Source organism: Rousettus aegyptiacus, unplaced genomic scaffold, assembly GCF_014176215.1.
Source record: "Rousettus aegyptiacus isolate mRouAeg1 unplaced genomic scaffold, mRouAeg1.p scaffold_m13_p_15, whole genome shotgun sequence".
In the NCBI taxonomy this organism is placed as follows: domain Eukaryota; kingdom Metazoa; phylum Chordata; class Mammalia; order Chiroptera; family Pteropodidae; genus Rousettus; species Rousettus aegyptiacus.
Genome location: NW_023416290.1, coordinates 34,072,036 through 34,095,828, shown reverse-complemented (window position 1 = coordinate 34,095,828; position 23,793 = coordinate 34,072,036). Strand labels below are relative to the sequence as shown.

Here is a 23,793-nt window from a genome sequence, read left to right as displayed (position 1 = left end):
GGACAGACTCCAAGCCAGCTTTCCCTAAGTAAAGCCACTGACCAATGACAGAGTCCAATGAAGAGACTGAGGAGAGTCTTTAAGATTTGAGAACCAAAGGCAAGGAGCCCTAGGATCCCTCCCCCACCCGCTCTACTGGACGCACCGCGGGGGCGCCGACCGGAATACTGTGCCAGGGCGGTTGAGGGGGCGGTCACCAAGCGAGGGGCCAGGTCGCGCGGCCAGTTGGGGGTCAGCGGGCGCCGCGGCCGTTGGGGACTCCAGCTCCCAGAAGGCACCGCTTCTGCGGCTGACGCGCGTGGCGGCACTGCACGCTGGGACTCGTAGTGCGGGCTAAGTAGGAGAAAGTGTATGTGGGGAGGGGGCAGCTCTGGCTCCTTTCACGCACGTTTTGGAAACAATGCCTAGAAGGGAATCACGCCGGTCCACTCGTACCAGGCGTCCCTCGGTGGCGGAGGAGAGTGGAGCAATGATGGCTGCGGCGGGAGGACGCCCGGGCGACTGTGCACGTGGGGGGTGGTTAGCGCCGAGGAACCCGGAAGTCGCGCGCACCGCCCACCGCCGCGGTGACGGGTTAACGCTTCTCCGGGACGGAGGTGGGGGCGGGCTATATGCAAGGAAGCACCGCCCCAGCCGACTGCTCCGAGAGCCGCTCGCGAGCCAGCCCTCCCCTCCCCCACTGGTCCTACGCAGCGCGGGCCCGCCCCCTGGTCGCAGCGCGTGCGAGGAAGCCCCGCCCCTCCGCCCCAGCCCCACCCCCACACCCGCAGCAGCCTCCGCCGCCACCTCTCCCTTCCTCTCTGCTCTTTCCTCCTCCAGTTTTCTCTTCCCTCCTCCCACTCGCCTCCTTTTCTCCTCCTCCTCCGGCGCTGACGCTCACGTAGGGCCCTGGCGTCAGACGCGCAGGGGCGGGGCAAGTGCCCCGGGGGGTATAAGTAGAGGGTGCAGGAGGCGGTGCTTCCCCTTCTCCCCGGCGGTTAGTGCTGAGAGTGCGGAGTGTGTGCTCCGGGCTCGGAACACACATTTATTATTAAAAAACCCAAAAAAAATCTAAAAAAATCTTTTAAAAAACCCAAAAAAAATTTACAAAAAATCCGCGTCTCCCCCGCCGGAGACTTTTATTTTTTTTCTTCCTCTTTTATAAAATAACCCGGTGAAGCAGCCGAGACCGACCCGCCCGCCCGCGGCCCCGCAGCAGCTCCAAGAAGGAACCAAGAGACCGAGGCCTTCCCGCTGCCCGGACCCGACACCGCCACTTTCGCTCTCCAGCCGGCAGCCAGCGGCCAGCGGCAGCGGATCGACCCGGTTCTGCGGCCGTTGAGTAGTTTTCAGTTCTGGTTGATTTTTGTCCCTCTGCGCTTGCCCCCGCTCCCCTCCCCCCGGCTCCGGCCCCCGGTCCCAGCACTCGCTCTCCTCACGGAAAGGTCGCGGCCTGTGGCTCTGCGGGCAGCCGTGCCGAGATGAACCCCAGCGCCCCCAGCTACCCCATGGCCTCTCTCTACGTGGGGGACCTACACCCCGATGTGACCGAGGCGATGCTCTACGAGAAGTTCAGCCCGGCCGGGCCCATCCTGTCCATCCGGGTCTGCAGGGACATGATCACCCGCCGCTCCTTGGGCTACGCGTATGTGAACTTCCAGCAGCCTGCGGACGGTGAGAGCCGGGCCCGGCGGGCGGGCGGGCGGCCGGCCATGAGGCACAGGCGGCGGCGGGAGGGCTAGGCCGGCAGCCCGGGGGGGAGGGAGCGGGAGGGCATGTCACCTCCCCCAACCCGAGGACCGAAGGGAAGAGGCACGAGCGCCGGGACCCCTTTTCCCATCCCCACTGGGACACGCGCAGCCGGCAGCCTCATGCCCCTAGCACGCCGGGCCACTTCCTTCTTTGCAACCATTTTCTCGGCCTCAGCCGCTCTCAAACTTTAGGGTGATGACGCGCCGGATGGTTGGATGAGATTGGGTTCTTCCACGGCCCTCTCGCCAGTAGCCTCGGGATTTGGGGGTGTCCAGTGCCGATCCCCCTTCTCCAGTAATAGGTAGGGGCGCTCCCACTACCTGGGGCTCTTGCTGGCGCCCCAGAACCGGGAGGAAGTGCAATTCGGTGCTCGAAAAATACCACGTGTTGAACCCTGTAACCTCACAGGCCCGAGGCCTGTTTCTGCTACTGGCCCAATCGGCTATGGAAGCCTTAAGGCCTTAGAATAAAGTTAATATGATGACGTGGTGGTCCTCAGATTTCTTATTCCGTTCTTAATAACTTGTCAGTGACTTACGGCTCTGGAAATGTAAATTACCAGTGATACGTGTATCTGGGATTTTTCACTAGTTCAAATAAGTATCTCTCTCTTAACAGTAGAATGGGAGGGGGGATATGTAGGATGACCCCATTGAAGGCCATTTTTTTCTTGGGCGATTTAGATCATTTTCATGCTTTAATCAAGTTACTTTCGTACTGGTAATTTGTTCAGAGTCATTTTTTTCTCTTTTGTGATAGTTCTTGTGATATTGAGGGGTTTTGCTTAAAAATGTATTCACCAGTTTTAGCTATAAAATATTACTTGTGAGTGTAGTGTGGACTGGACCGTTATACTTTTGTGACATTCAATACTTTTGTGACATTCAAGTAGTACAGGTTTCTTTATTTTTTAAAAGTGGTCCAGAATATTCCTAAAGCAGGGAGAATGACTGAGTACATAGTAACAGAGTTAGCTTGAAATTTACAGGGGAAAATATAGTTAGCCTTATATTTTTATTTTGTAGTTAAACAGTTTGCAAAAACAAAATTTGACAAACCAGTACTATAAGTGGCCTGTGTTGCCAGGATTTTTTCTTTATATCTGGGTTAATTGACTTCCAAGTCACCTTCAGTTTATTTTTGGGCCCAGTTTTGTTCCCTCCACCCCCCTGCTTAAATACACAAAATATACAGAATTTGTTTTTATTTTTGTAGAAAAGACTGTTAGGTTGGAATTTAAACTTTTGTTACATTAAGTTCATTTATTAGAACTTAAATTACTTAATAATCAGCATTTTACTAGCTAGATAATACTTAAGGTTTTTGGTAGGCAGACTGTTGAATGACACTGAGCCAGAAGTTGTAAAACTGCACTGCAGGTTCCTGCCCTTTTGCTCTGTAAGCAGTAACTCTAAGTGTCACTCCATAACGGTTCTTGCCAACTCTAGGCAAGTTTTATCACTGAATAGAAGATAAAATAATAGGGAAGACAACTCTGGGTTAAGTAGTGACAGTCTAAAGAGTTGATAAGGAAAACTTGGAACAAATTCTAGAGACTGGAAAATGGTAACTATTGAAAGTGGCTTTTATTTTTTCTAAGCTTGACCATTTAAAAATTTTTTATTTTGGGATTAGAAAAGTTTAACTTAAGGTTACCATGGCTACAGCACATGGTAGTTAGGTATTTATCAGCCTACCAATAAAAAAGTACTGTAACTGCTCAAAAAAAGATAGCATTTTTTCATCTTCCAATTATTTGGTTTCCATATGTACAAGTTAACCATCTTTCCAAATGTTTCAGTGCTTTTCTCTCTTATTTATTGCTACATGGATGGACTTATGAAAGTGACCAGTTTCCAATTTAACAGGAAGAGGTGACTCATTCAGTACAAGCCCAAGCAAAGTCAGCTAAAAAACTGGGGGAGCTGAGTAGGTGTGGTCAATTGATAATGAGCTGACAGCTGATCATGTCACTATCTTCTAGAAAAAGAAACTTTCATTTATAAAAGGGAGTAGCTGGAAAACTTGCCCCCTCAATAATGTTACGGTTATGTTGCTATGGAATTTGTCAAAATTGTAGGACTTCAAATGGAGCATATTTTTCTTTTAAGGAACTAGGTTTTTTGTTTCCATTTAAGGATATTTTTTCACTTGAGCCTCAACCTCTTTAATAAGTGTTTAATGGTACAGGTCCGCATAATTCAGTCCTTAGTAAACCCTGAAATCATAGGGTAGGTTTTGAAATTTTCTAGCTCTATCTAGAAATAAATTATCAGTTATTAAAACAGTAATCTTAGATAAGATTGGTTTTATATATCAAGAAAGCATTAATAGTGAATTGTGATTATTGTAGGCTTGGTATTTCAAACATTCTGTCACATAGCTAAGTATGTCCAACTTCGCATTAGTTTTTGAAGGCCTGATTCAAATCTTGATCTGAATGGCTATAGCCTTTCATTTTTTTTTTTTTTACACACAGTTGTGCCATGAATCACTCAAACTCTCCCCAGTGATTCAGAAACTTTTTTTTCTTTTTTTAAGAAAATAGACCAATTTTTGTGTAACATTGGCAGTGATAAGCTGCTAATGAAACAACCAGTTTTGGCACGTAACAGAGAAGTTAAAATACTTAAATATCCATAAACTACTCTCTGCATGTGGATAAGTTTCAGTTGCCTGATGCCTTTTATATTGCTCATTAAGCAGATTTTATGTGAAGGGGAATCTTGGTTTTATGTTGAGTAGGAACAAAAAGGTGCTTTGAAATTTAATGGCAATTAAAGGAGATTGTTTTAGGAATACGTTAATTATTATTGATATGCCATCTGTTAACAAGTGGGGAATTGGTTTCAGATATTTGTCTTTTTTAAATACGTTTTAAATCTAGACTAATGCAAGGTAAGGTCTGGCAATCTTGAAGGTTAAAGAGGTAGAAAGATTGTGCACCTAACTACTCCTCCCATACACAGTAATTTGTGTAATATTAAGTGGCCTGTAAAATTTTGAAGTATTCACTCTGAAACTATCTGTCCTTCCTGCAGCGGAGCGTGCTTTGGACACCATGAATTTTGATGTTATAAAGGGCAAGCCAGTACGCATCATGTGGTCTCAGCGTGATCCATCACTTCGCAAAAGTGGAGTGGGCAACATATTCATTAAAAATTTGGACAAATCCATTGATAATAAAGCACTGTATGATACATTTTCTGCTTTTGGTAACATCCTTTCATGTAAGGTAAGCAAAAATGTGACAGGTAAACATATTTATAGTGTCTGGGTTTCCTGTAGTTTATTCCTTAAAATAGCAACCATACTACTATTCGCTAATAGATATCTTTATTTCCAAATATCCAGTTTAGGTATCTGTCAGGTTACAGTTGACCCTTGAACAACACACATTTGAACTGCATTGGTCCACTTAAACAGATTTTTTTCAATAAATACGTGTATTGTTTTCTCTGTGGTTTGGGAGTCTGGATGCAGAGGACCAGCTGGCTGTGCATTAATCTCCCTATTTTATATGGGGGACTCTGGCTAGCATCCATGGATTTTGGTATCTGCAAGGGGTCCTAGAACCAATCCCGTATGGATACTGAGAGACAACTTAAGTTTTGGGCAAGTCAGAAATTTTACTTGTATTTTCAACTGTACTGGGGGGGTGGGGGTCAGTTCCCCTATCTCCCGAGTTGGTCAAGGGTCATCTGTATTTTTGAACACTGGGAAAATGTTAAGTTAATAGTAAGTAATGAAAAGTTGGTACATTTTTTCTTAGGTGGTTTGTGATGAAAATGGTTCCAAGGGTTATGGATTTGTACATTTTGAGACACAGGAAGCAGCTGAAAGAGCTATTGAAAAAATGAATGGGATGCTTCTAAATGATCGCAAAGTGTAAGTATAAATATTTAGTTAATCATACTTCATATCCGTATTTAATAGCTCAGATTATTTTATAAGTTAAATACATTTGTGCTCAAATCGATAACAAGGAAAATTAATAAACCACATCTTGGTAGAGTTTATAATTGTCTTTTTCTCCACATTCAAAGTAACATACAAATAACAGTGAATTCATAAAATGGCCAACATTCAAATCAAAAAGGAAAAGGGAGAAAATGTGTATATTAGGATATGAAGTTTTTTCAAAGTGAGTGCATAGTTGAAAAACTAGGAATCCAGACAAACTTAAATCATAATTCCTGAGGTAGTAATTAATCCATTTTATATTTGATTAAACAGACTAAAATAATCTTAGAAGTTAAACTTTTAAAAGAACAAAACTGATAAGACCTTTATAAGACTATTTCTGCTTCAAGTTGTAAAAATACAGATTTTTTGAGCCCAAAGAAATGACAGATCTTAATGTTTTTTTATCTTCAGTGCCACTGGATTTTGGTTAATAATCTGGGCAGATGCAGTGGTAAAGTCATATTATAAATGATCTGTGAGTCCATACTGCCGTGTAATGATGGCATACAAATTGCGTTTGGTTGTTATAAGTCAACTGCATCACTCTTAAGGTGTGGTTCTCATAAATCAATGCATTAGGTGGTTTGGTCAGCCTATGTGAAAGAGTCATGCACATGGTATTTACTACCTGTTTGAATTCTTTGTTGATTGCATGATTATGTAGAACATGTAAGTCTTAAAAAAAAACAACTAAATATAAACGGTATTCACAAAGACTAATTCTTAAAGTACATCTTTAAATGAGAAAATACTCAGCTGAAAAAAATGCCCACCACTGGTGGGGTTGTTGATTAGACTTGATATATCGCTGTTCAGAAAATAAGTAATAGAGCCCTTTTGGAAAACAGTTTGTATGTCTAAACTTAACATCATTTACCTTTTGAACTAAGTACGAATAATAGTCTCATAAAGTTCCATTATTTTTACAAAGGTAGAAAATTATGTCTACAATGGAATATTAGGCTCTCACTGAGAAGAACATTTATAAACTTAATAGCGTGGAGAAGGCACCACCATATGCAGGGGGGGCAGATGAGGAAGTAAAATCTGGTATCTCCTTTAATGTTCTTAAATACAGAAAACAGAAATAGGAAAAGTCAGTCATGAGATTTGAGTAGGATTGTAGGAGATGGTTCTCTACTTCAATGTATATTAATTATTCTTTACTGACACATGATACTTTTATAGTAGGGGAAAACTAAGTTTTTAAAACACATTTTGTTGATAATGTTATATAGAAAATTATGGCGGGCTGTTAAGTAAGTACAGAATTCAGAAGTTGAATAATTAGGAGATTGAGACAAAGTGCAAGGGCCACCTTGAAACAGCAGCAATGAAAGCTTTTGCCTCTTCATTGATATCAGTGCTTGTGTACTCCCCACTCATTCATATGGATAGATGTGATCTCTTTAATCATGGGTTAGCTGGACAGAGGGAGGAAAGTACCAAGAAGAATGTTCTTTTTTGTAGTCGTAGTTATAAGGTTTGTTATATTTTATGCTTTAATTTCTTCAGTTGAGGGCCCGTTACCGTTTTATAGTGTGTTCTTTATTAGAAATTTATCAGTAACATTTACAGAATCAATCATTAGGCTTAATTTATCTGAACTTAATAAAATAGAATTTAATTTTATAGTCCTTACATATTTTATTAGATTTGTTGGACGGTTTAAGTCTCGTAAAGAACGAGAAGCAGAACTTGGAGCTAGGGCAAAAGAATTCACCAATGTTTACATCAAGAATTTTGGAGAAGACATGGATGATGAGCGCCTTAAGGATCTCTTTGGCAAGTTTGGTAATGTGTCTGAATTAAGTTTTTACACTCAAAAGTTTTAATTGCTCAATTTTAGTTTGGCTAATGTTTTATACCCAAAAAAGTGAAATGAGGCTTTTAACATGGTACTTAAAAATATTTGTAGTTATTTGGATTAAGCTACTGATAGTCTGTTAAACTACAAAGTAGTATATAAAAAGAATTCTATTCAGTTTAAAGATTAATAGCATATTAGCACAGTAAGGTGTGGCAGTGTGATTGGAGCAGATTTTAAAGGCTTTTACTATTAAAATTGTGGATTTATGCATGTGTAGATTCCATGCATGTGACACAACCAATTTAGGTTAGTGTGCAGTCTTTAATTATGGGGCAGGAAAGCTTACCAGCTTTAGGCTATTTGGCCAGTCTCAGTAGCATTATGTTTAAGTAATTTAAAACAATAACTTTTAAAGACAAAGTCAAAGAAATCCAGATTTTCCAGGGATATCTCCTTGTCATGGCCTACTGAATCATTGGGATCTTAAACTACTTTTACCTTGCATATCAAATTAACATCATTAAACTTCAGCTTGATGACGTGTAACCAGTCTTACTTTAGATATTTGTGTAAGTGATCAGAAAATGAACCTTAAATTTTACTCTCTTGATTGCCTCTTAACCTTCTACATTCCTTTTATTGAACTTAAAATAGGTGGCTTTTTAAAAGCACTACAGATGATAAAGTTAGGAAATACTTTTCTATTGCCAAGCTAGCATGCCACATTGAACTTTCTACTCCTTTGAGAAGAAAAAAATTGTCATTTTGCACAAAGAAGAAATAGTATAAGATGAGGAAAATAAGTGACATGTCTTGTATCATCTTCCAAATTTTTCTTTAGTAACTAGCTTTTATATATTTTGTCAGTCTTTAATTAGAAGCTGTTTCTGATTATCCCAAATGAATAATATAATTATCCCAAATGAATAATCCCAAATGTCAGTTGACCAATATGTAAATTTGTTGATTTTTTTTTTTTACTTTGAGGTTTTGCATAATGGAGATTGGAAGTACAGCCTGATAACTGAGGCACATTAAAAAGTAACAATCTGTCTATGCCTATACATTTGAAAATTCTCTGTAATCAAATGTGATTTTTTAGCCATTTTTACCCCATCCGCCTGACACCACCACAGTAGTCTTTTTCACTTGAGGGAGTGAGAGGGAACATGTGTCTTCAGAAACATGTCCTACCTCCAGATGATTCTGCTGTCAAATGTCAAATTCTGTATTCAAGTGAGCCAAAACTTAAATTTTTATTTCTTAATTATGATGTCAAGTAAACCAAATTGTTGTGTTAAAAAAAAAAGTAAATCTGTTTTGTTCTAATGCTGAGAATAAAACTTCATTTTTTATAGTTGTCTAAAAGATACTTCCATAAATGGAAATAAGAATGGTTTAGGGAATGGAGTATTTACTTAGCTTCTTAGTAAAAATAAAGGTCTTCGACAAGACTATTAGTGCCTGTAATCCAGGGTGGTGGTGAGGGGGCATTTAGAGTAAGAATAAATTTCTGAAGGCTTGGAATGTTTTTTATAATCTCCCATTTTTATTTTTTCATGGTTTTGTTTTTATGTGTGTTGAAATTTTAAATGTATAAACTAAATGTTGTATGAAATATCTTTGAGTCATTAAAAAAATTTTTTAGGACCTGCCTTAAGTGTGAAAGTAATGACTGATGAAAGTGGAAAATCCAAAGGTTTTGGATTTGTAAGCTTCGAAAGACATGAAGACGCACAGAAAGTAAGACTTAAATATACTAATGGCAGTGTGAGTTTTCTGTTTCTGTAAGGAGGTGGGATATAAAGTTGGGTTGCTCTTATGTTGAAATTTACATGCCTACCAACGGCTATTCTATATGTATTGTTTTTGGTTTATTTGCATTTTGTATATTAGTTTAGAGAGAATAACTTTGGAAACCTGTATTTCCCCCAAACCTCAAAATTTAGTTTTTGTGATGGGTCTATCTTTTGCTTTTGTAATGTGACAAATTTTCTTTATTGTTAAAGAAATGAACTTTGCAAGTAAGTAATTAAAATTTTTGTGATTTCTGTCAGGCTGTGGATGAGATGAATGGAAAGGAGCTCAATGGAAAACAAATTTACGTTGGTCGAGCTCAGAAAAAAGTGGAACGGCAGACGGAACTTAAGCGCAAATTTGAACAGATGAAGCAAGATAGGATCACCAGATACCAGGTTCATTTTTAATTGAGCAAGCAAAATTAAAGGGATGAGGAAACCTATTTTACATTCATTTCAGTTACTGCCAGGTAACTGGAGGGTTTGGAAGGGGAACGGAGAAGAAACATGGTTTAAAACAATAGGAAGTGTGCTTAAGTACCACCATGGTTTTTTCCCCCCCTATTTATAGTAGTTTTGTTGTGCCCTTTTTTTTTTTTTTAGGGCGTTAACCTTTATGTGAAAAATCTTGATGATGGTATTGATGATGAACGTCTCCGGAAAGAGTTTTCTCCATTTGGTACAATCACTAGTGCAAAGGTAAATCACGTTATATTTTTTCCCCAAGATTTTGGAAAAATCTGTACACAGATATGTATATATTTCCCATTAATATATGTACTGGAGTGTTATTTTGTAAATGAATAATCAAATAGGTGCCCCCCAGTTTTTCATTTTTCCAGAAATCAGACTTTTGCTTTATTACTTCAAAGACATTCAATTTTGAAGTAGATGTTGTAGCCCCATTGTTTACTCTTGCAGACGGCAGGTTTTGAATTTCTTCCTGAGGAAGGCTGCATTTGATGACAGTGTTACTGATTGATCATCAGTAATGTGCACTGTTCTATACTCTGTTAAATTAGTTATTTTACTGGTTAAGGGATTAAAGTAAAACTACTTTATTAGAGAACTATACTTGTAACTGTCAAGCAAATCTGTATTCACTTGCTCAATTCTTTCCGGGGAGTCAGACTTAAGTCCCTAGCAGTAAAGACAGATTATATTTCCTTTCAATTGAAAATCAGAAGTTAATAAATAAAACTGGAGTCTATTCTAAATTCTGTAATTTTGATTCAAGAACCTTGACTCTAGGTGTGTTTTATCGTGCATGGTCCAAGAATCCCTCTGTGTAATGTTTTGTGCACATGTATTTTTGGGCAATGGGAGTGTCTAAAAATTTAGTCAAATTTATTCTCAAACGAGTACAGGAAAAATTAAAACTCAGTGCTCCTGAATGATCTCGTGGTTCATTTTTCTACCCAGCCTTTCCTGGCAACTCCATTGACCAAGGGAGCTTCTGTGAAAGTGAGGGAATGTTAGGGGCACAGTAAGTGAATACAAATAAAAATGCAAGTGACGTGGTAGCCTTGTTTCAAGTTGTGCTTTTCTAAGAGTACCTGAAGTGTGATAGAATTTACTCCTGGGTGTCTATCCTCAGTATGTTTCGTGAAAGTTTTTGTTTGTTTGTTTTTGTTTTTTTGCGTTTGTTTTTGTAATTTGGTTTTTTTTAAGGTGAGGCAACTCTTGGTTGACCTCACAGATTGCAAGGACCTTGTCAGCTTTCAATCCCTTAATTTTTAAATTTTTTACGCCTACAGCACCAGGTCTTCCTAGGTAGTCTCCCATCCAAGTACTAACCAGGGCCCCCAACCCTGCTTAGCTTCCGAGATCAGACTTGTTGAGAGTGTAGACCCATGAAAGTTTTTTAAATTGAATAGTGTTCGTCAGTTTTTTTTGAATGTATGATGCATGCATGTTTTACAAAGGAGGGTCCCTTTTTTTAAATAGATCTAAATACATATTTCAGGCATTTTCTCCTTTATTTGCTCAATATTCATGTTATGGATATGCACTATAAGTTATTTTCCTATACCTGTATTGATAAACATTTGGCTTGCTTTGCATGCTTCCACTGTTAAGTCCACCTGCCGAATAAACATTCTTAGACATGTATATTTTTGCACATATGCCAGTATTTCTAAAGTTTTAGAATTGAAACTGCTAATTAATGGATATGTGTATTTAAAATTGATAAAACCAAATTGTCCAAAAGGGCTAAACGGTTTCCATGTCTTGTCAATTTAGTAGAAAGTGGTATACATTTTTTTTTCAAATGATTGCATGGTTTTTATATGTTTACTAGTTTTGCTTATTAGCATATTTTTATATCATGCTGGTTGTATTTTTATTTAGGGAGAATTTTATGTTAGCCCTTTATTTTATATTGCACGTATTTTCTCCCAACACTATTATTATCTGTAGTCCCCATGCTGTACATTATGCTCCCATCATTTATTTTGTATATAGGAGTTCGTACTTTTTAATCCCCTTCACCCATATACCCTATTCCTCCACCCCTCTGGCACCTACTAGTATGTTCTCTGTATTATTGAATTTTTTTTCTTAGTTTTCTTTTGCTTTTTGTTTGTTTTTGGGGGGGGAGGATTCCACGTAAAAGAGAGATCATTGGACCGTTTTATTTGTATGCCTCCAGTATTACTGTTTAATGTAGCTGGATAACATGCTTATGTGTATACTGCAGGGCTAGTGAAGAGTTCTGTGCATCTCATTTCTTATTTTAAAATATTTTTCAGTCAAAGGAAGCTTCCTCCTGAATATTGCTTATACCCTAATATTTATGGCCTTTCTGGTTTTGAATGTGAAATTTTTACTTTAAAACATGAGCATTATAACAGTTAACTGTTCTCCTGCACCCGAAGGAGTAGTAAAGCATCTCGTTAGCTTGGATAGCTAGAAGAGTCAAATTTTAATTGTTTCCAGCGGTGCTAAAGAGTCAAATTCAGTAGGCCTAGAATGTATTTAAGGAAACATTAATATTAAAAATTATGTCTAAATATCTTAAGAATTTGTTCAATTTCTCTTTTGTTTGGCTAGGATCATGTGTGTATGTGTAGCTTGACCTTAATATTTGGGTATTAAGGAAAAACTGGTAAAAATGATGAAAGCATTAGTAGTGTTTAACTTAAGTCAGTGGCTATAACTGAGTAAATAGTAATGCTCTCCCTTTTATGCTTCATTCTGCCATTATATTAACCTTGTAATATTTCTTTCTTTTAATAGGTTATGATGGAGGGTGGTCGCAGCAAAGGGTTTGGTTTTGTATGTTTCTCCTCCCCAGAAGAAGCCACTAAAGCAGTTACAGAAATGAATGGTAGAATCGTGGCCACCAAGCCATTGTATGTAGCTTTAGCTCAGCGCAAAGAAGAGCGCCAGGCTCACCTCACTAACCAGTATATGCAGAGAATGGCAAGCGTGAGAGCTGTGCCCAACCCCGTAATCAACCCCTACCAGCCAGCACCTCCTTCAGGTTACTTCATGGCAGCTATCCCACAGGTAGGTTTTAGAACAAAAACCTCATTTAGGTTTTTATATTTGGTCATTTTTAGTTTTTGTGCCTAAATAATTATAATAAAGCCTTAACATGAAAATATTAAGAGGTGAATTATGATTAAAAAAATGCTTAGGCATGTGACTGTCTGCTGAAGGTTTTGAGAGTGTATTACTAGTTGAATTACTTGGTTTTTCTTTCACTCTGATGTATTTGCTTGTTTTCTATAGACTCAGAACCGTGCTGCATACTATCCTCCTAGCCAAATTGCTCAACTAAGACCAAGTCCTCGCTGGACTGCTCAGGGTGCCAGACCTCATCGTAAGCCTTTTGTTTTTCTCTTAATTAAGGTGGTGAATTGTTTGGAATAAAAATATACCTGAAGCAGTCTACGGGCATGCCACCCTGAACAAGCCTGATATCTGATCTCAGAAGTTAAGCAGGGTTGGGCCTGGTTAGTACTTAGATGGGAGACCATCTAGGAAGACCAGGCGCCGTAGGCATAAATAATAATTTTTTTTTAAATTTAAAAATATATATATACACATAAGGCAAATTAGCTGTTATAGTCCAATGATATGTTAACTTGGTTTTTATAATTTGTGGTTATCACTTCATTTTGGGAATTCTTTCAAAAGAAAGAATTATAAAATGGTTTGCCATTCCTGTCTCATTGAAGTAGTGATTTCGATGGTAGTTTGATTTTTTTTCTTTATGATAAGGTTTGAAATTGACCTAGTTTGTAATTTATATTTGGTTAGGCAGTAGTTTTAAAAATTATTGTTCTATATCAGAGGACCTTGCCCTATAAAACAGTGCAGTATTGCTGGAATACTTAGAATGAGGTTCATGTATAATGTTCGTATGTTAATAAGTATTTGTTCTTATATGAGTTATTTATTGATGCTCTGATCTGATAAGTCTGTGGAAATGGCAGCAGCTATGAGACTAAGCTTTTAAAAATGGTATTTCTGTTTGGTTACTTTTAGCCTTTTATACAAACCTCAGCTCTAAAAAGCAGCATGAACAGTTTCAGTGAACTTTTCTAAGTTAACGTGTGTTTGTATCGTTAAATGTAGCATTCCAAAATATGCCCGGTGCTATCCGCCCAGCCGCTCCTAGACCACCATTTAGTACTATGAGACCAGCTTCTTCACAGGTTCCACGAGTCATGTCAACGCAGCGTGTTGGTGAGTCTTAGCCCTGCCTGTAAAAATTGATTTCCAATTTGAAGTAAGGTAAAAGTACAAAAACATGTTTTTAATTTTTTTGTTTAGCTAACACATCAACACAGACAATGGGTCCACGTCCTGCAGCTGCTGCCGCTGCAGCTACTCCTGCTGTCCGCACCGTTCCACAGTATAAATACGCTGCGGGAGTTCGCAATCCTCAACAACATCTTAATGCTCAGCCACAAGTTACCATGCAGCAGGTACGGATTTGACCGTTTCTTTGTAAGTGACAGCTCTTGGTTGCAATCAAAGAAACAGAAGACGACTGTATGATAGAGCTTAAGCTGTCTAGAATATTTTGTTAATTGATGTCCCTTTAATAGTTATGTAAGAATATTTCTTTTGCCTTTTAGTACAGGAATCAGACAAGTATTGAGCAGTCCCCATCATGAAATACTTGCGTCTTGAGAGTTTTGTTTGCTATAGCTGTAAGGAAGAAAGTGAAATCATTTAGTTTGTGAGATTTGGCTTACCCTTTTTTTCTTACCCGGGGACCATGTATCAATGACTATAGTAGCAACATGATTCCAAAGAATACTTTAATACTCCAGGTTAAAAAATGAAATATCCCATGTGATTATAATATTTAAGCAAATTAGTGTTAATAGTCCCCCTAGGCTATATTTCTGATTCACTCAGCTTCTCCTATTTATGTTTAGATTGCAGTCTTTAGCATTTCAATGATTTTTCCAGTGATGACTCTTTGTACTTGCTATTACTTCCATACTTGAAACTTAAGAATTTTCCTATTCTCTATCTAGCCTGCTGTTCATGTACAAGGTCAGGAGCCCTTGACTGCTTCCATGTTGGCATCTGCCCCTCCTCAAGAGCAAAAGCAAATGTTGGGTAAGTACCTTTGCTTCACCTCCATTACAGAGGCTAGAAAATAGGAAGACATTTCCTTTGTGCCTAATGACAGGCTGGGGTGGTGGGATTGATCTGAATTGGCATGAGAAGTGATTATGATGCCACAGTTCGTCTGTTTAAAAGCCCAGAAAGCAATGTTGCTTTTGATGAATCAGGTAATAGGGCATTCCTTGAGATAAAACTCACTGCATTTTTGGAAGAGGAAATTAGAACCAAATATGTGGAAACAACTTTGACTTTACTTGAGCACAGATTTAATCACTTAATATAATAACAGGGCTTATTCTCATTTGGGGTCATACTGATACTGCCAAGAATTAACTGTCTTGTGGTGGATCTTAATTTGTTTTATAACAATCTTTTCCATGAAAAATGTAATAAAATAGTGGATTGTGGTTTAACACATACTTAAAATATACAAAAGATTCCTAAATCTGTTTTTTTGTGGTAGGTGCTTTTAAAATTTTTTTGATTGAAGGACTTTTTGAATGTTTTTGTTCCTAGGTGAACGGCTGTTTCCTCTAATTCAAGCCATGCACCCTAGTCTTGCTGGTAAAATCACTGGCATGTTGTTGGAGATTGATAATTCAGAGCTTCTTCATATGCTTGAGTCTCCAGAGTCTCTCCGTTCTAAAGTAATTTAAATTTATTATTTATCTAACAGTCTCTTAAACTTAGTGTTTCAAGGCTTTTTGTAGGAACTTAATTTCATAGAACATTTAAAAGTGCTGCATACAAGCCATACACAGTTTTAAGAGCTTTGCAAATATTCATTATAAATTCTAGTAATAGTAACCTATGATACTATTATGCTAGTAAGTGGCAGAGCTTGGTTTCAAATTCAGTCAGTTTAACTCCAGTGTCATGCTCTCTTTAAATGTGCTGCTGCTTTATTGAAGAAAGGTACTTGCTGGTATTTCTCAACTTTGGGAGATTTTTGGTGGAGGGAGAGTAAGAAATGCAAGAGGGGTCTTAATTCTTCTAGAACAGTGGTAGAATGGAACCCAGAAAAATATAGATACACAGTTAGAATGTTTCTTTCCACTTCTACCTTCGATGCACATTTGTGTATATAGTCAATTTGAGAGCCATTTTGTTCTCCCCCTTCTAGGTTGATGAAGCTGTAGCTGTGCTACAAGCCCACCAAGCTAAGGAGGCTGCCCAGAAAGCAGTTAACAGTGCCACCGGTGTTCCAACTGTTTAAAGTGAGCTTTTCCCCTGCGCTTATTGTTTTAAGTTTGTTAACTTAATCTTTCATAACAGTTTGAGCTTTTTTTTCAAAGAGAAGTAGAAATATTAGAAGAACTAAGGAAATTTTACCTGTTACCTGGTATTGGCTTGAATTTTAAAATCGAAGCATGTTCAGACATTTTGTGTAGTAATTTTTATTAAATGATCTGTAATGAGTTGGCCCTTTGTGTGCTTTACTCTTGGAGGTCCCACAGCTAATACCTTTGGGTGGCAGCAAGGACAGTTACCCTGGGCTTACTGTTGCCCTTCATTGCTCCCAAGAAACAGTGTAATGTAGGTGTGTAGCCAGGACAAGGGCCAGAGATCAGCACAGCTTTTCTATAAAGGATCAGCTAGGAAACCCTTTGTGCTTTGTAGGCCTTGTTGTCTTTGTTGCTATTACTCTGTTATAGTCTGAAAGCACCAAAGACGATGATGTGAACTGTGTGTGGCTGGTTCCAGTAAAACTTCACAGAAACTGGCTGCAGACTGAATTTGGCCCAAGGCTATAATTTACTTCTGATGAGTACTAACTATTATTAGTCGTCTTATTTTTCTTGTTTTGTTGGTTTTGGTTTTATTGAAGTATTTGATATATAAAGGGCCTATTTAAGGTGTACTAACGATTAATTGCATGCATTTTTATATAGTGATATGATTGCCATTATAGTGATAAATAGCACCTTTTATCGTTTTACATCATGAGCCTTTCTTTTTGGTGGTTGGAATAATTAAGATCTAGTCTCATAGCAAGTTTGATGATTATAATCTTGTTTTCCCCCCACACTTACAGATTGATCAGGGACCAGGAAAAGAAACTCGTGCTTCACCGAAGAAAAATATCTAAACATCGAAAAACTTAAATATTAAGGAAAAAAAAAAACATTGCAAAATATAAAATAAATAAAAAAAGGAAAGGAAACTTTGAACCTTATGTACCGAGCAAATGCCAGGTCTAGCATACATAATGCTAGTCCTAGATTACTTATTGATTTAAAAACAACAAAAAAAAAACACAAAAAAAATAGTAAAATATAAAAACAAACTAATGTTTTATAGACCCTGAAAAAAAGAATTTTCAGCAAAGTACAAAAATTTAAAGCATTCCTTTCTTTAATTTTGTAATTCTTTACTGTGGAAAAGCTCAGAATGTCACTTCTGTTTAAAATAACAGAATTGATAACTGAGCAAGGAAACGTAATTTGGATTATAAAATTCTTGCTTTAATAAAAATTCCTTAAACAGTGCACAGTGATATTTTATTTCTCTTGGCTTGGGTAAATAGATGATTAGCTGGAATTGGCATAAGAACCTATTTCTTGACAAAGGTGCTACTATTAATTTTCAAGGGTGTCTTGGTTATATGGAAAAGCAGAAGCATAAGACAGTTACTGTAATGTATTTCATGAGTTTCGGTATCCATGTGAATTCTTGAACCAAGGTATCCGTATTTGTCAAGTGACCTCAGCATATTTTGAGATAATGTCAATATATGACTTAAAGGTTTCTGGGCTGGGAGATAGTTTAAGCTCTCATTTGTATTGTATAAGACTAACAACAGTTACTCCATATTAGAGAGGAGGGTGTCTTTAGTATAATTTTTATATTGATTAAATGCCAAAAAGTTAGGACTTAATCTTATTTTTCTTTTTCTTTTATTTTTTAATATTTTTTTTATTACTTGTTTAATGCCCACAGCACCTAGTATTCCAAGGTGGTCTCTCAACTAAGTACTAACCAGGCCCGACCCTGTTTAGCTTCTGAGATCAGATGACATCGAGCACATTTCCAGGTGGCATGGCCATAGACTAGGATTCATTTTAAGCCTTATTTTTGAAAGATGTTTAATTTGGTAGTTGATGATTATGACTTCATCTCAGTGTGTAATACTTTATCATCCAGAAAGTACTTGTGAAAAATGGAGATTAGGGGTTCTCTCTAGGGAATGGATTTTAGAAGATCAGGACCCAGGACATCTGCATAAAACGAGTAGCCCTGGCAATTTCCATACACTTTTAAGGATGGTCTAGTTTTAATGTCTATTCTCTAGATAGTACTTGGGAGAGTTAGCTTTCATAGGTGCGCATCTGAGCATCTCATCATCACCATGTTAGAATTATCTCAATACCAGCTCTGTTGTTCCTTTGGGAACAAATAAATCTAGATAAAACCATGCCTATGACAGTTTAAGCCTTCTCTGTATGATGAAGCTTTATAATGCTGTCTCTGGAATGCTTTTCACTTAGGCTTTTGCTTTTGAAACTCAAGATCTATACATGAACCCCACCTCGTGCCCCATGGCTTAAATCATTGCACCCAGTGGGCATACTAATGATTATTTCGTTACTTTACCTGACTGTAGTCCCACCCTTTAAAGGGCTAGCTATTCCATATGATGAAAACAATTTCAGTCACTTATTTTTCCTCAGTACTTTCAGAAGGTAGAAAAGAATATACTGTATTTTTCAAAATTTTAATACAAAATGGTTCAAGCTTTGAGGATTTTAAAGGAACAGACTTTAGTTTGAGACACCTTAAAAGCTGTATTTACAATTTCCCACAGTTTAAAACTGTCCTAAAATCCAGAGTTGCAGATAGAATTTGCAATGACAGTAGCTTGCTTTATATGTTGGGTGGTTGGAATTTGGCGTTTCTTTGTGAGATGAGGATAAATCATCTCCATCTGTTCTTGAAATATGTTCATTTTCTTAGTTGTAGGAAACTTCCTTTGACTATCGAGAGGAGCCAACAAAACTAAAGTTTTGTGATGTACTTGCAAGAATTCGATTTAGGGAAAATCAAATTTATCATTTGATGATTCTGTATTTGCAAATTCACCTCACAATTTATGGCCGCTTCTAATAGAAGTTTTGAGACTAAATTGATAGGTGACATTCTATGGGTACTAGTGTATAATGGCTAATTGGAAACTGCTTTTTGAGCTTAGAATTTTTACTTTTTTCCGTTTCAACATTTACACTGAGACTTGCATAGATAAAATTGACTAGTGTCTTGTTTACACAGTGCTATTTTTGATTATACAACATTTACGCCTCTTAATGATGGTACGTTCCGAGAAATGCTTGGTCAGGCAGTTTTGTGAACATCGTAGAGTACACTTACACAAACCTAGATGGTACTTTGACATGACTGGCAGCGGAGTAGGTTTGTTTACACCATCATCTCAAACACGCGTTGATCTCTGCTGCTAGGATGGGATGATGTCACTAGGTGATAGGAATTTTTTTGCTCCACTATCTTAACAGGATCACTGTCATACATGGTCCACCATTGACCAAAATGTTATGCAGTGTGACTACTTTCCCTCCCATCAAATTGCAGTCCCATGTAGCTTAATGACGGATATGTACTAAATACCGTGTTTAGCAATTTCATCCTTGTGTGAAGAGTGCACCTACCACCAACCTAGGTGATATAGTCTCCTGCACACCTTGGCTGCATGATGTAGGCCATTGCTCCTGGTCTACTAAACTACAGCATTTTACTGTACTGAATATTGTAGGCTATTGTAACATGGCATTTGTGTATCAATGTAGAAAAAGTACAGTAAAATTGTAATGAAACACCTGTATAGGACACTTACCGTGAATGGCCTTACAGGACTGGGGTTGTGCTGTGAGTCAGCAGTGAGTGATGTGAGGGCCTAGGACTCCACTACTATAGACTATAAACACTCTACATTTATAAACTTTTTCATCAATAATTAACCTTAGTGTAACTTTATAAACATTTTAATTTTTTTGGCTTTAAATCTTCTAATATCTTAAAACTAACAGTACAGCTGTACACAAAAATTTTCTTTAAATCCGTATTCTATTTGCTTTTTTTCTATTTAAAAAATGTCACATTTTTTGAAACTTAAAAACTCACACAAACACACATTAGCCCATACCTATAGTGTCAGGATCATTAATGTCAGTCTTCTGCCTCCACATTTTGTCTCAGGAAAGTCTTCAGGGCAATAACACCATAGAGCTTTCATCTGTGATACCACTGCTTTCTGAATACCACCCGAAGGATCTGCCAGGGGCTATTCCTGAGTGTGTGTTATTCCTTTCAGAAATATGTTCATGGTCTGCTTTGTTTATCATAGGTTTTCTTGTAAGCAGATAATGCATCATGAACATTCCTCTATTAATGAAGACTGGTGTTGGGGGTCCTTGTTTTCAAACTAAGGAGTTTGTTGATGTCTGCAAAAGCATCTGCTGACCCCCTCACTGACTTTTCTTGGGAGAGTTTTGTTCTGCAGTTGCCTTTTCCCTCTTAAGCTATGCATTTCCACCTCAGTGCCTACAACTCTGCCACAGGAGCCAACTGCGAGCTCTGCAGTGTCATCTCCACAGCCAGGATAAAGTGCTATCAGCCACAGCAGGCTCGATTGTTGCAACCTCGTTTTTGGCAAATCCTTCGAAGTTAGGGACGAATCTCTTGCATGCATCCTAACATGCCGTTTATGTGCTCCTTGGTGACGTCACCCCAAACCCAAGCAAGGTGCCGATGCAGTCGTAGATGTAATCCTTCCAGAACTGCACCAGTGTTTTCTCAGCATCTCCCTTAGTTGCAGCAATAGCCTGGGCAAAGGAGCTCAGCTAGTGGACCTTAAAAGCTGCTGTAACTCCTTGGTCCATTGGTATTTGGAGGGAGAAACTCCACTTTTGACATTGGAATGAAGAGCATCAATCAATAAAGGATGTCGGAGCATTACGAACAATAAGCAAAATCTTGAAAATTATGTTATTCTCTATTCCATTTTGCTGGCATAGCCGTTCAGGAGGCATCTTGGAAGAGAAGCTGGATCATCCATGACTTACTGTTCTTATTGCACACTGGCAGCATGTGCTTATTGACAGGCTTGAAGGCCCTGGGTGTCTCACCAACTGCTAGATCACAAAAGGGTTTCACTTTGTAGCATGCAACATTGTCCCCAAACAATGTTACCTGTCCTTCAAAGCCTTGAAACTTGGCATTGATTTGGCTTCCTTATGGATGAAAGTCCTTTCAGGCATCCATTTCCAGAATAGAGAGTTTTCATCCATATTGAATATTTGCTCTAGCAAGTAATTTTTTTTTCCACAGTCAGCTTATCTGGAGTTTCCCAAAATTTTTCAACTGCCTTCACATTAGTACTAGCAGATTCACCACCCAGTTTCATATTATGTGATGAATAATGATTCTTGAATAAATTACCCAGAGCTAGCTGTAAATTCAGCATCATAGTTGGGTTTAGCCTTTCAACATTACAAACAAATTTTCCACTGTGGCCGTGATCATTATGGCACTTAAAGAGATACGCTTCTGTATCTGGTCTTCAATCCAAGTCCATAGAAGTTCCCCCATGTCAGATGTAGGCCCTTCTCAAATTTTTGTTAGTTTCTTTAGATGAAGCAGATACTTTAACAGTGTCCATCACTTCATTCTTGTTCTTCAAGATCGTAGCTATAGTGAAATGGGGCATTCTTGACAGGTGAGCAATAACCATCACTGATTTTCCACCTTTGTGGTCACTGATGACTTAATTGTTTCCAGGTCAATCACTGTTGTCTCTTAACTGGTAATATTAACAGCGGATTTTGTATGTTTAGGGGCCATGATGAACAAAACTACGTGAGACTGCATCATTGTCTCGTGTTTGATTTAATCAAGAGACGTGGTAACAGGTTGCTACTGGCATAATAGCATACTGTTTTACAGTAGACTAAAATAATGGTAAAAAGTATAGTATAATACATAAACCAGTAACAGTCATTTATTATTAAGCATTATGTACTATATAATTTTATGTGCTATACTTTTAAACCACTGGCAGTCCAGTAGTTTTATTTACACTGGCATCACCACAAACACCTGAAGAATGCATTGCACTAGACTGATGGCTACAACATTACTAGGCAGTAAGAAGTTTTAGCTCCATTATTATCTCATGGGACCATTTTATATGACAGTGGCCCCCAACCTTTTTGGCACCAGGGACCGGTGCTCCTATGAGAATCTAACACCTGATGATCTGAGGTGGAGCTGAGGCAGTGATGTTAGCACTGGTGAGCAGCTGCAAATACAAATGAACCTTCGCTCAATTGCACTTCGCTCTGTGTGGCCCAGTTCCTAAGAGGCCATGGACTGGTACCGTTCCACAGCCCCAGGGGAGCCCTGGTATATTAGGTCTGTCATTGACCAAAACATCATGTGCCACATGACCATAATAGGTTACGAGTGACATTTTAGAGGGTACTTTAAGTTTTCCTTATTTTTGTGATGTAAAACCATGGTCTCAGATTATTTGCAGTGAGTAAATGACTGCAGGGGACCTGGACACTTGTGTTTAATGAGTGCGTTTTCCCTAAGCATTAGCCCCGTATTATCCACAGAGGATATGTTTCAAGACCCCCAGAGGATGTCTGAAACAATGGATAATACTGAACTTACATATTTCCACTTAACAGAAGTATTTTATAGCTTTTTTTTTTGGTATATCTGAATTGCCAGCATCACTACTCTTGTGGTTTGGAGACATTATTAAGTAAAATAAGGGTTATTTGGACACAAGCACTGTGATACCATGAAAGTCAGTCTGATAACCAAGACGGCTACTAAGTGATTCACAGGCGGGTAACGCATAAGCACGGATACACTGGACAAAGGAATGATCCACATCCTGGATGGGACGGCATGAGATTTCATCACACAGAACAGCACGTAATTTAAAATTTATGAGTTGTTTCTGTCTGGAATTTTCCTTTTAACGTTTTCAGACGACCGCAGGTAACTGAAACCATGGAAAGTGAAACTGCAGATGAAGGGAGCTACTATAGGCCAGTTCTCGTGGAAACAGTAAAATCAGAACTTTCGTTTAAGTTGGAAGCAAAATGGGTAAACTGGTCAATACACTGGCCAATGCCACCACACCATGATGGTTTGATATACAAACTGCCAGGAAACCGAGCCATCAAGAGGTCATCCTGGAGTCTCCCAATGAGGGCGTGCACAACTTTGGACAATGCCGAAGCTACATTAACAAGTTTTTATCTTCCTTTTTCTAGACTTCATGTCAACTCACTCTATTCTGCAAATAGAGCCTATCTTCATTCAGTTCGACAATCTAATTGGTTAGATCTAAAGGTTCTTAGTTACCACTTTGTTACAACTCAGAGGTTGCTGTGTCTTCTCAATTACCTAGTTGCAAGTGCTACATACACACACACACACACACACACACACACACACATATACATTCTAATTCTGCCATATATGTATATATGGCAGAATTAGAATGTAACCTAATTTTAAATCATTTTCAGTGTTTTATCTGTCCATCACAAGCATGGCAAATTTTGGAAGGAAAAAAGATTGTCTTATCTACAAAGGTAGAAAACCATGCAATTACTTACTGACTTTGTTACTAATAATATCCCCAGAAAACTTGAAATGACATAGAATATTCATTAGCCTAAACTAGCATTCTTTAGTGAAAAAGGTCTTCACATTAGAAGTCAAGAATATTTGTATTTTTTGGAAAGATCTCAGAAAATACATAATAATCATTAATAAGGTATATATGATCAGGCGGATTTATGGTTGGCGATGGGGTCTTGTTTCTATGTATCACTACACCCAACCCCCCACCAAGTAAAA

At 38.4% G+C, this 23,793-nt stretch overlaps 1 protein-coding gene and 1 pseudogene across 3 annotated transcripts; both read left to right on the top strand.

Annotated features, from left to right (window-relative positions):
- Window positions 1–953: 953 nt before the first annotated feature.
- On the top strand, window positions 954–17,390 carry PABPC1 (poly(A) binding protein cytoplasmic 1). 3 transcript variants are annotated; one of them, XM_036232905.1, is made up of 16 exons: window positions 954–1,321; window positions 1,425–1,653; window positions 4,773–4,966; window positions 5,504–5,619; window positions 7,352–7,491; window positions 9,156–9,277; window positions 9,565–9,702; window positions 9,910–10,005; window positions 12,547–12,819; window positions 13,045–13,135; window positions 13,894–14,004; window positions 14,092–14,246; window positions 14,808–14,892; window positions 15,418–15,548; window positions 16,025–16,118; window positions 16,937–17,390. In XM_036232905.1, exons 2-15 carry the CDS (start codon window positions 1,461–1,463, stop codon window positions 16,115–16,117), a joined length of 1,938 nt encoding a protein of 645 aa, XP_036088798.1. In that variant the 5' UTR covers window positions 954–1,321; window positions 1,425–1,460; the 3' UTR covers window position 16,118; window positions 16,937–17,390. The 3 variants fall into 3 exon arrangements, with proteins under 3 accessions (XP_036088798.1, XP_036088797.1, XP_016003036.1); XM_036232904.1 differs by having other exon boundaries at window positions 954–1,653; XM_016147550.2 differs by having other exon boundaries at window positions 955–1,653; window positions 9,156–9,250.
- LOC118612147 lies at window positions 13,202–13,317 on the top strand (annotated as a pseudogene).
- Window positions 17,391–23,793: the final 6,403 nt, after the last annotated feature.

Coding starts and splice junctions, on each gene's coding strand:
- PABPC1 (XM_036232905.1), top strand. CDS start 1,461: ATGAACCCCAGCGCCCCCAGCTACCCCATGGCCTCTCTCTACGTGGGG. Junction 5,620..7,351: donor CTTCTAAATGATCGCAAAGT/GTAAGTATAAAT, acceptor ATATTTTATTAG/ATTTGTTGGACGGTTTAAGT. Junction 13,136..13,893: donor TCAGGGTGCCAGACCTCATC/GTAAGCCTTTTG, acceptor CGTTAAATGTAG/CATTCCAAAATATGCCCGGT.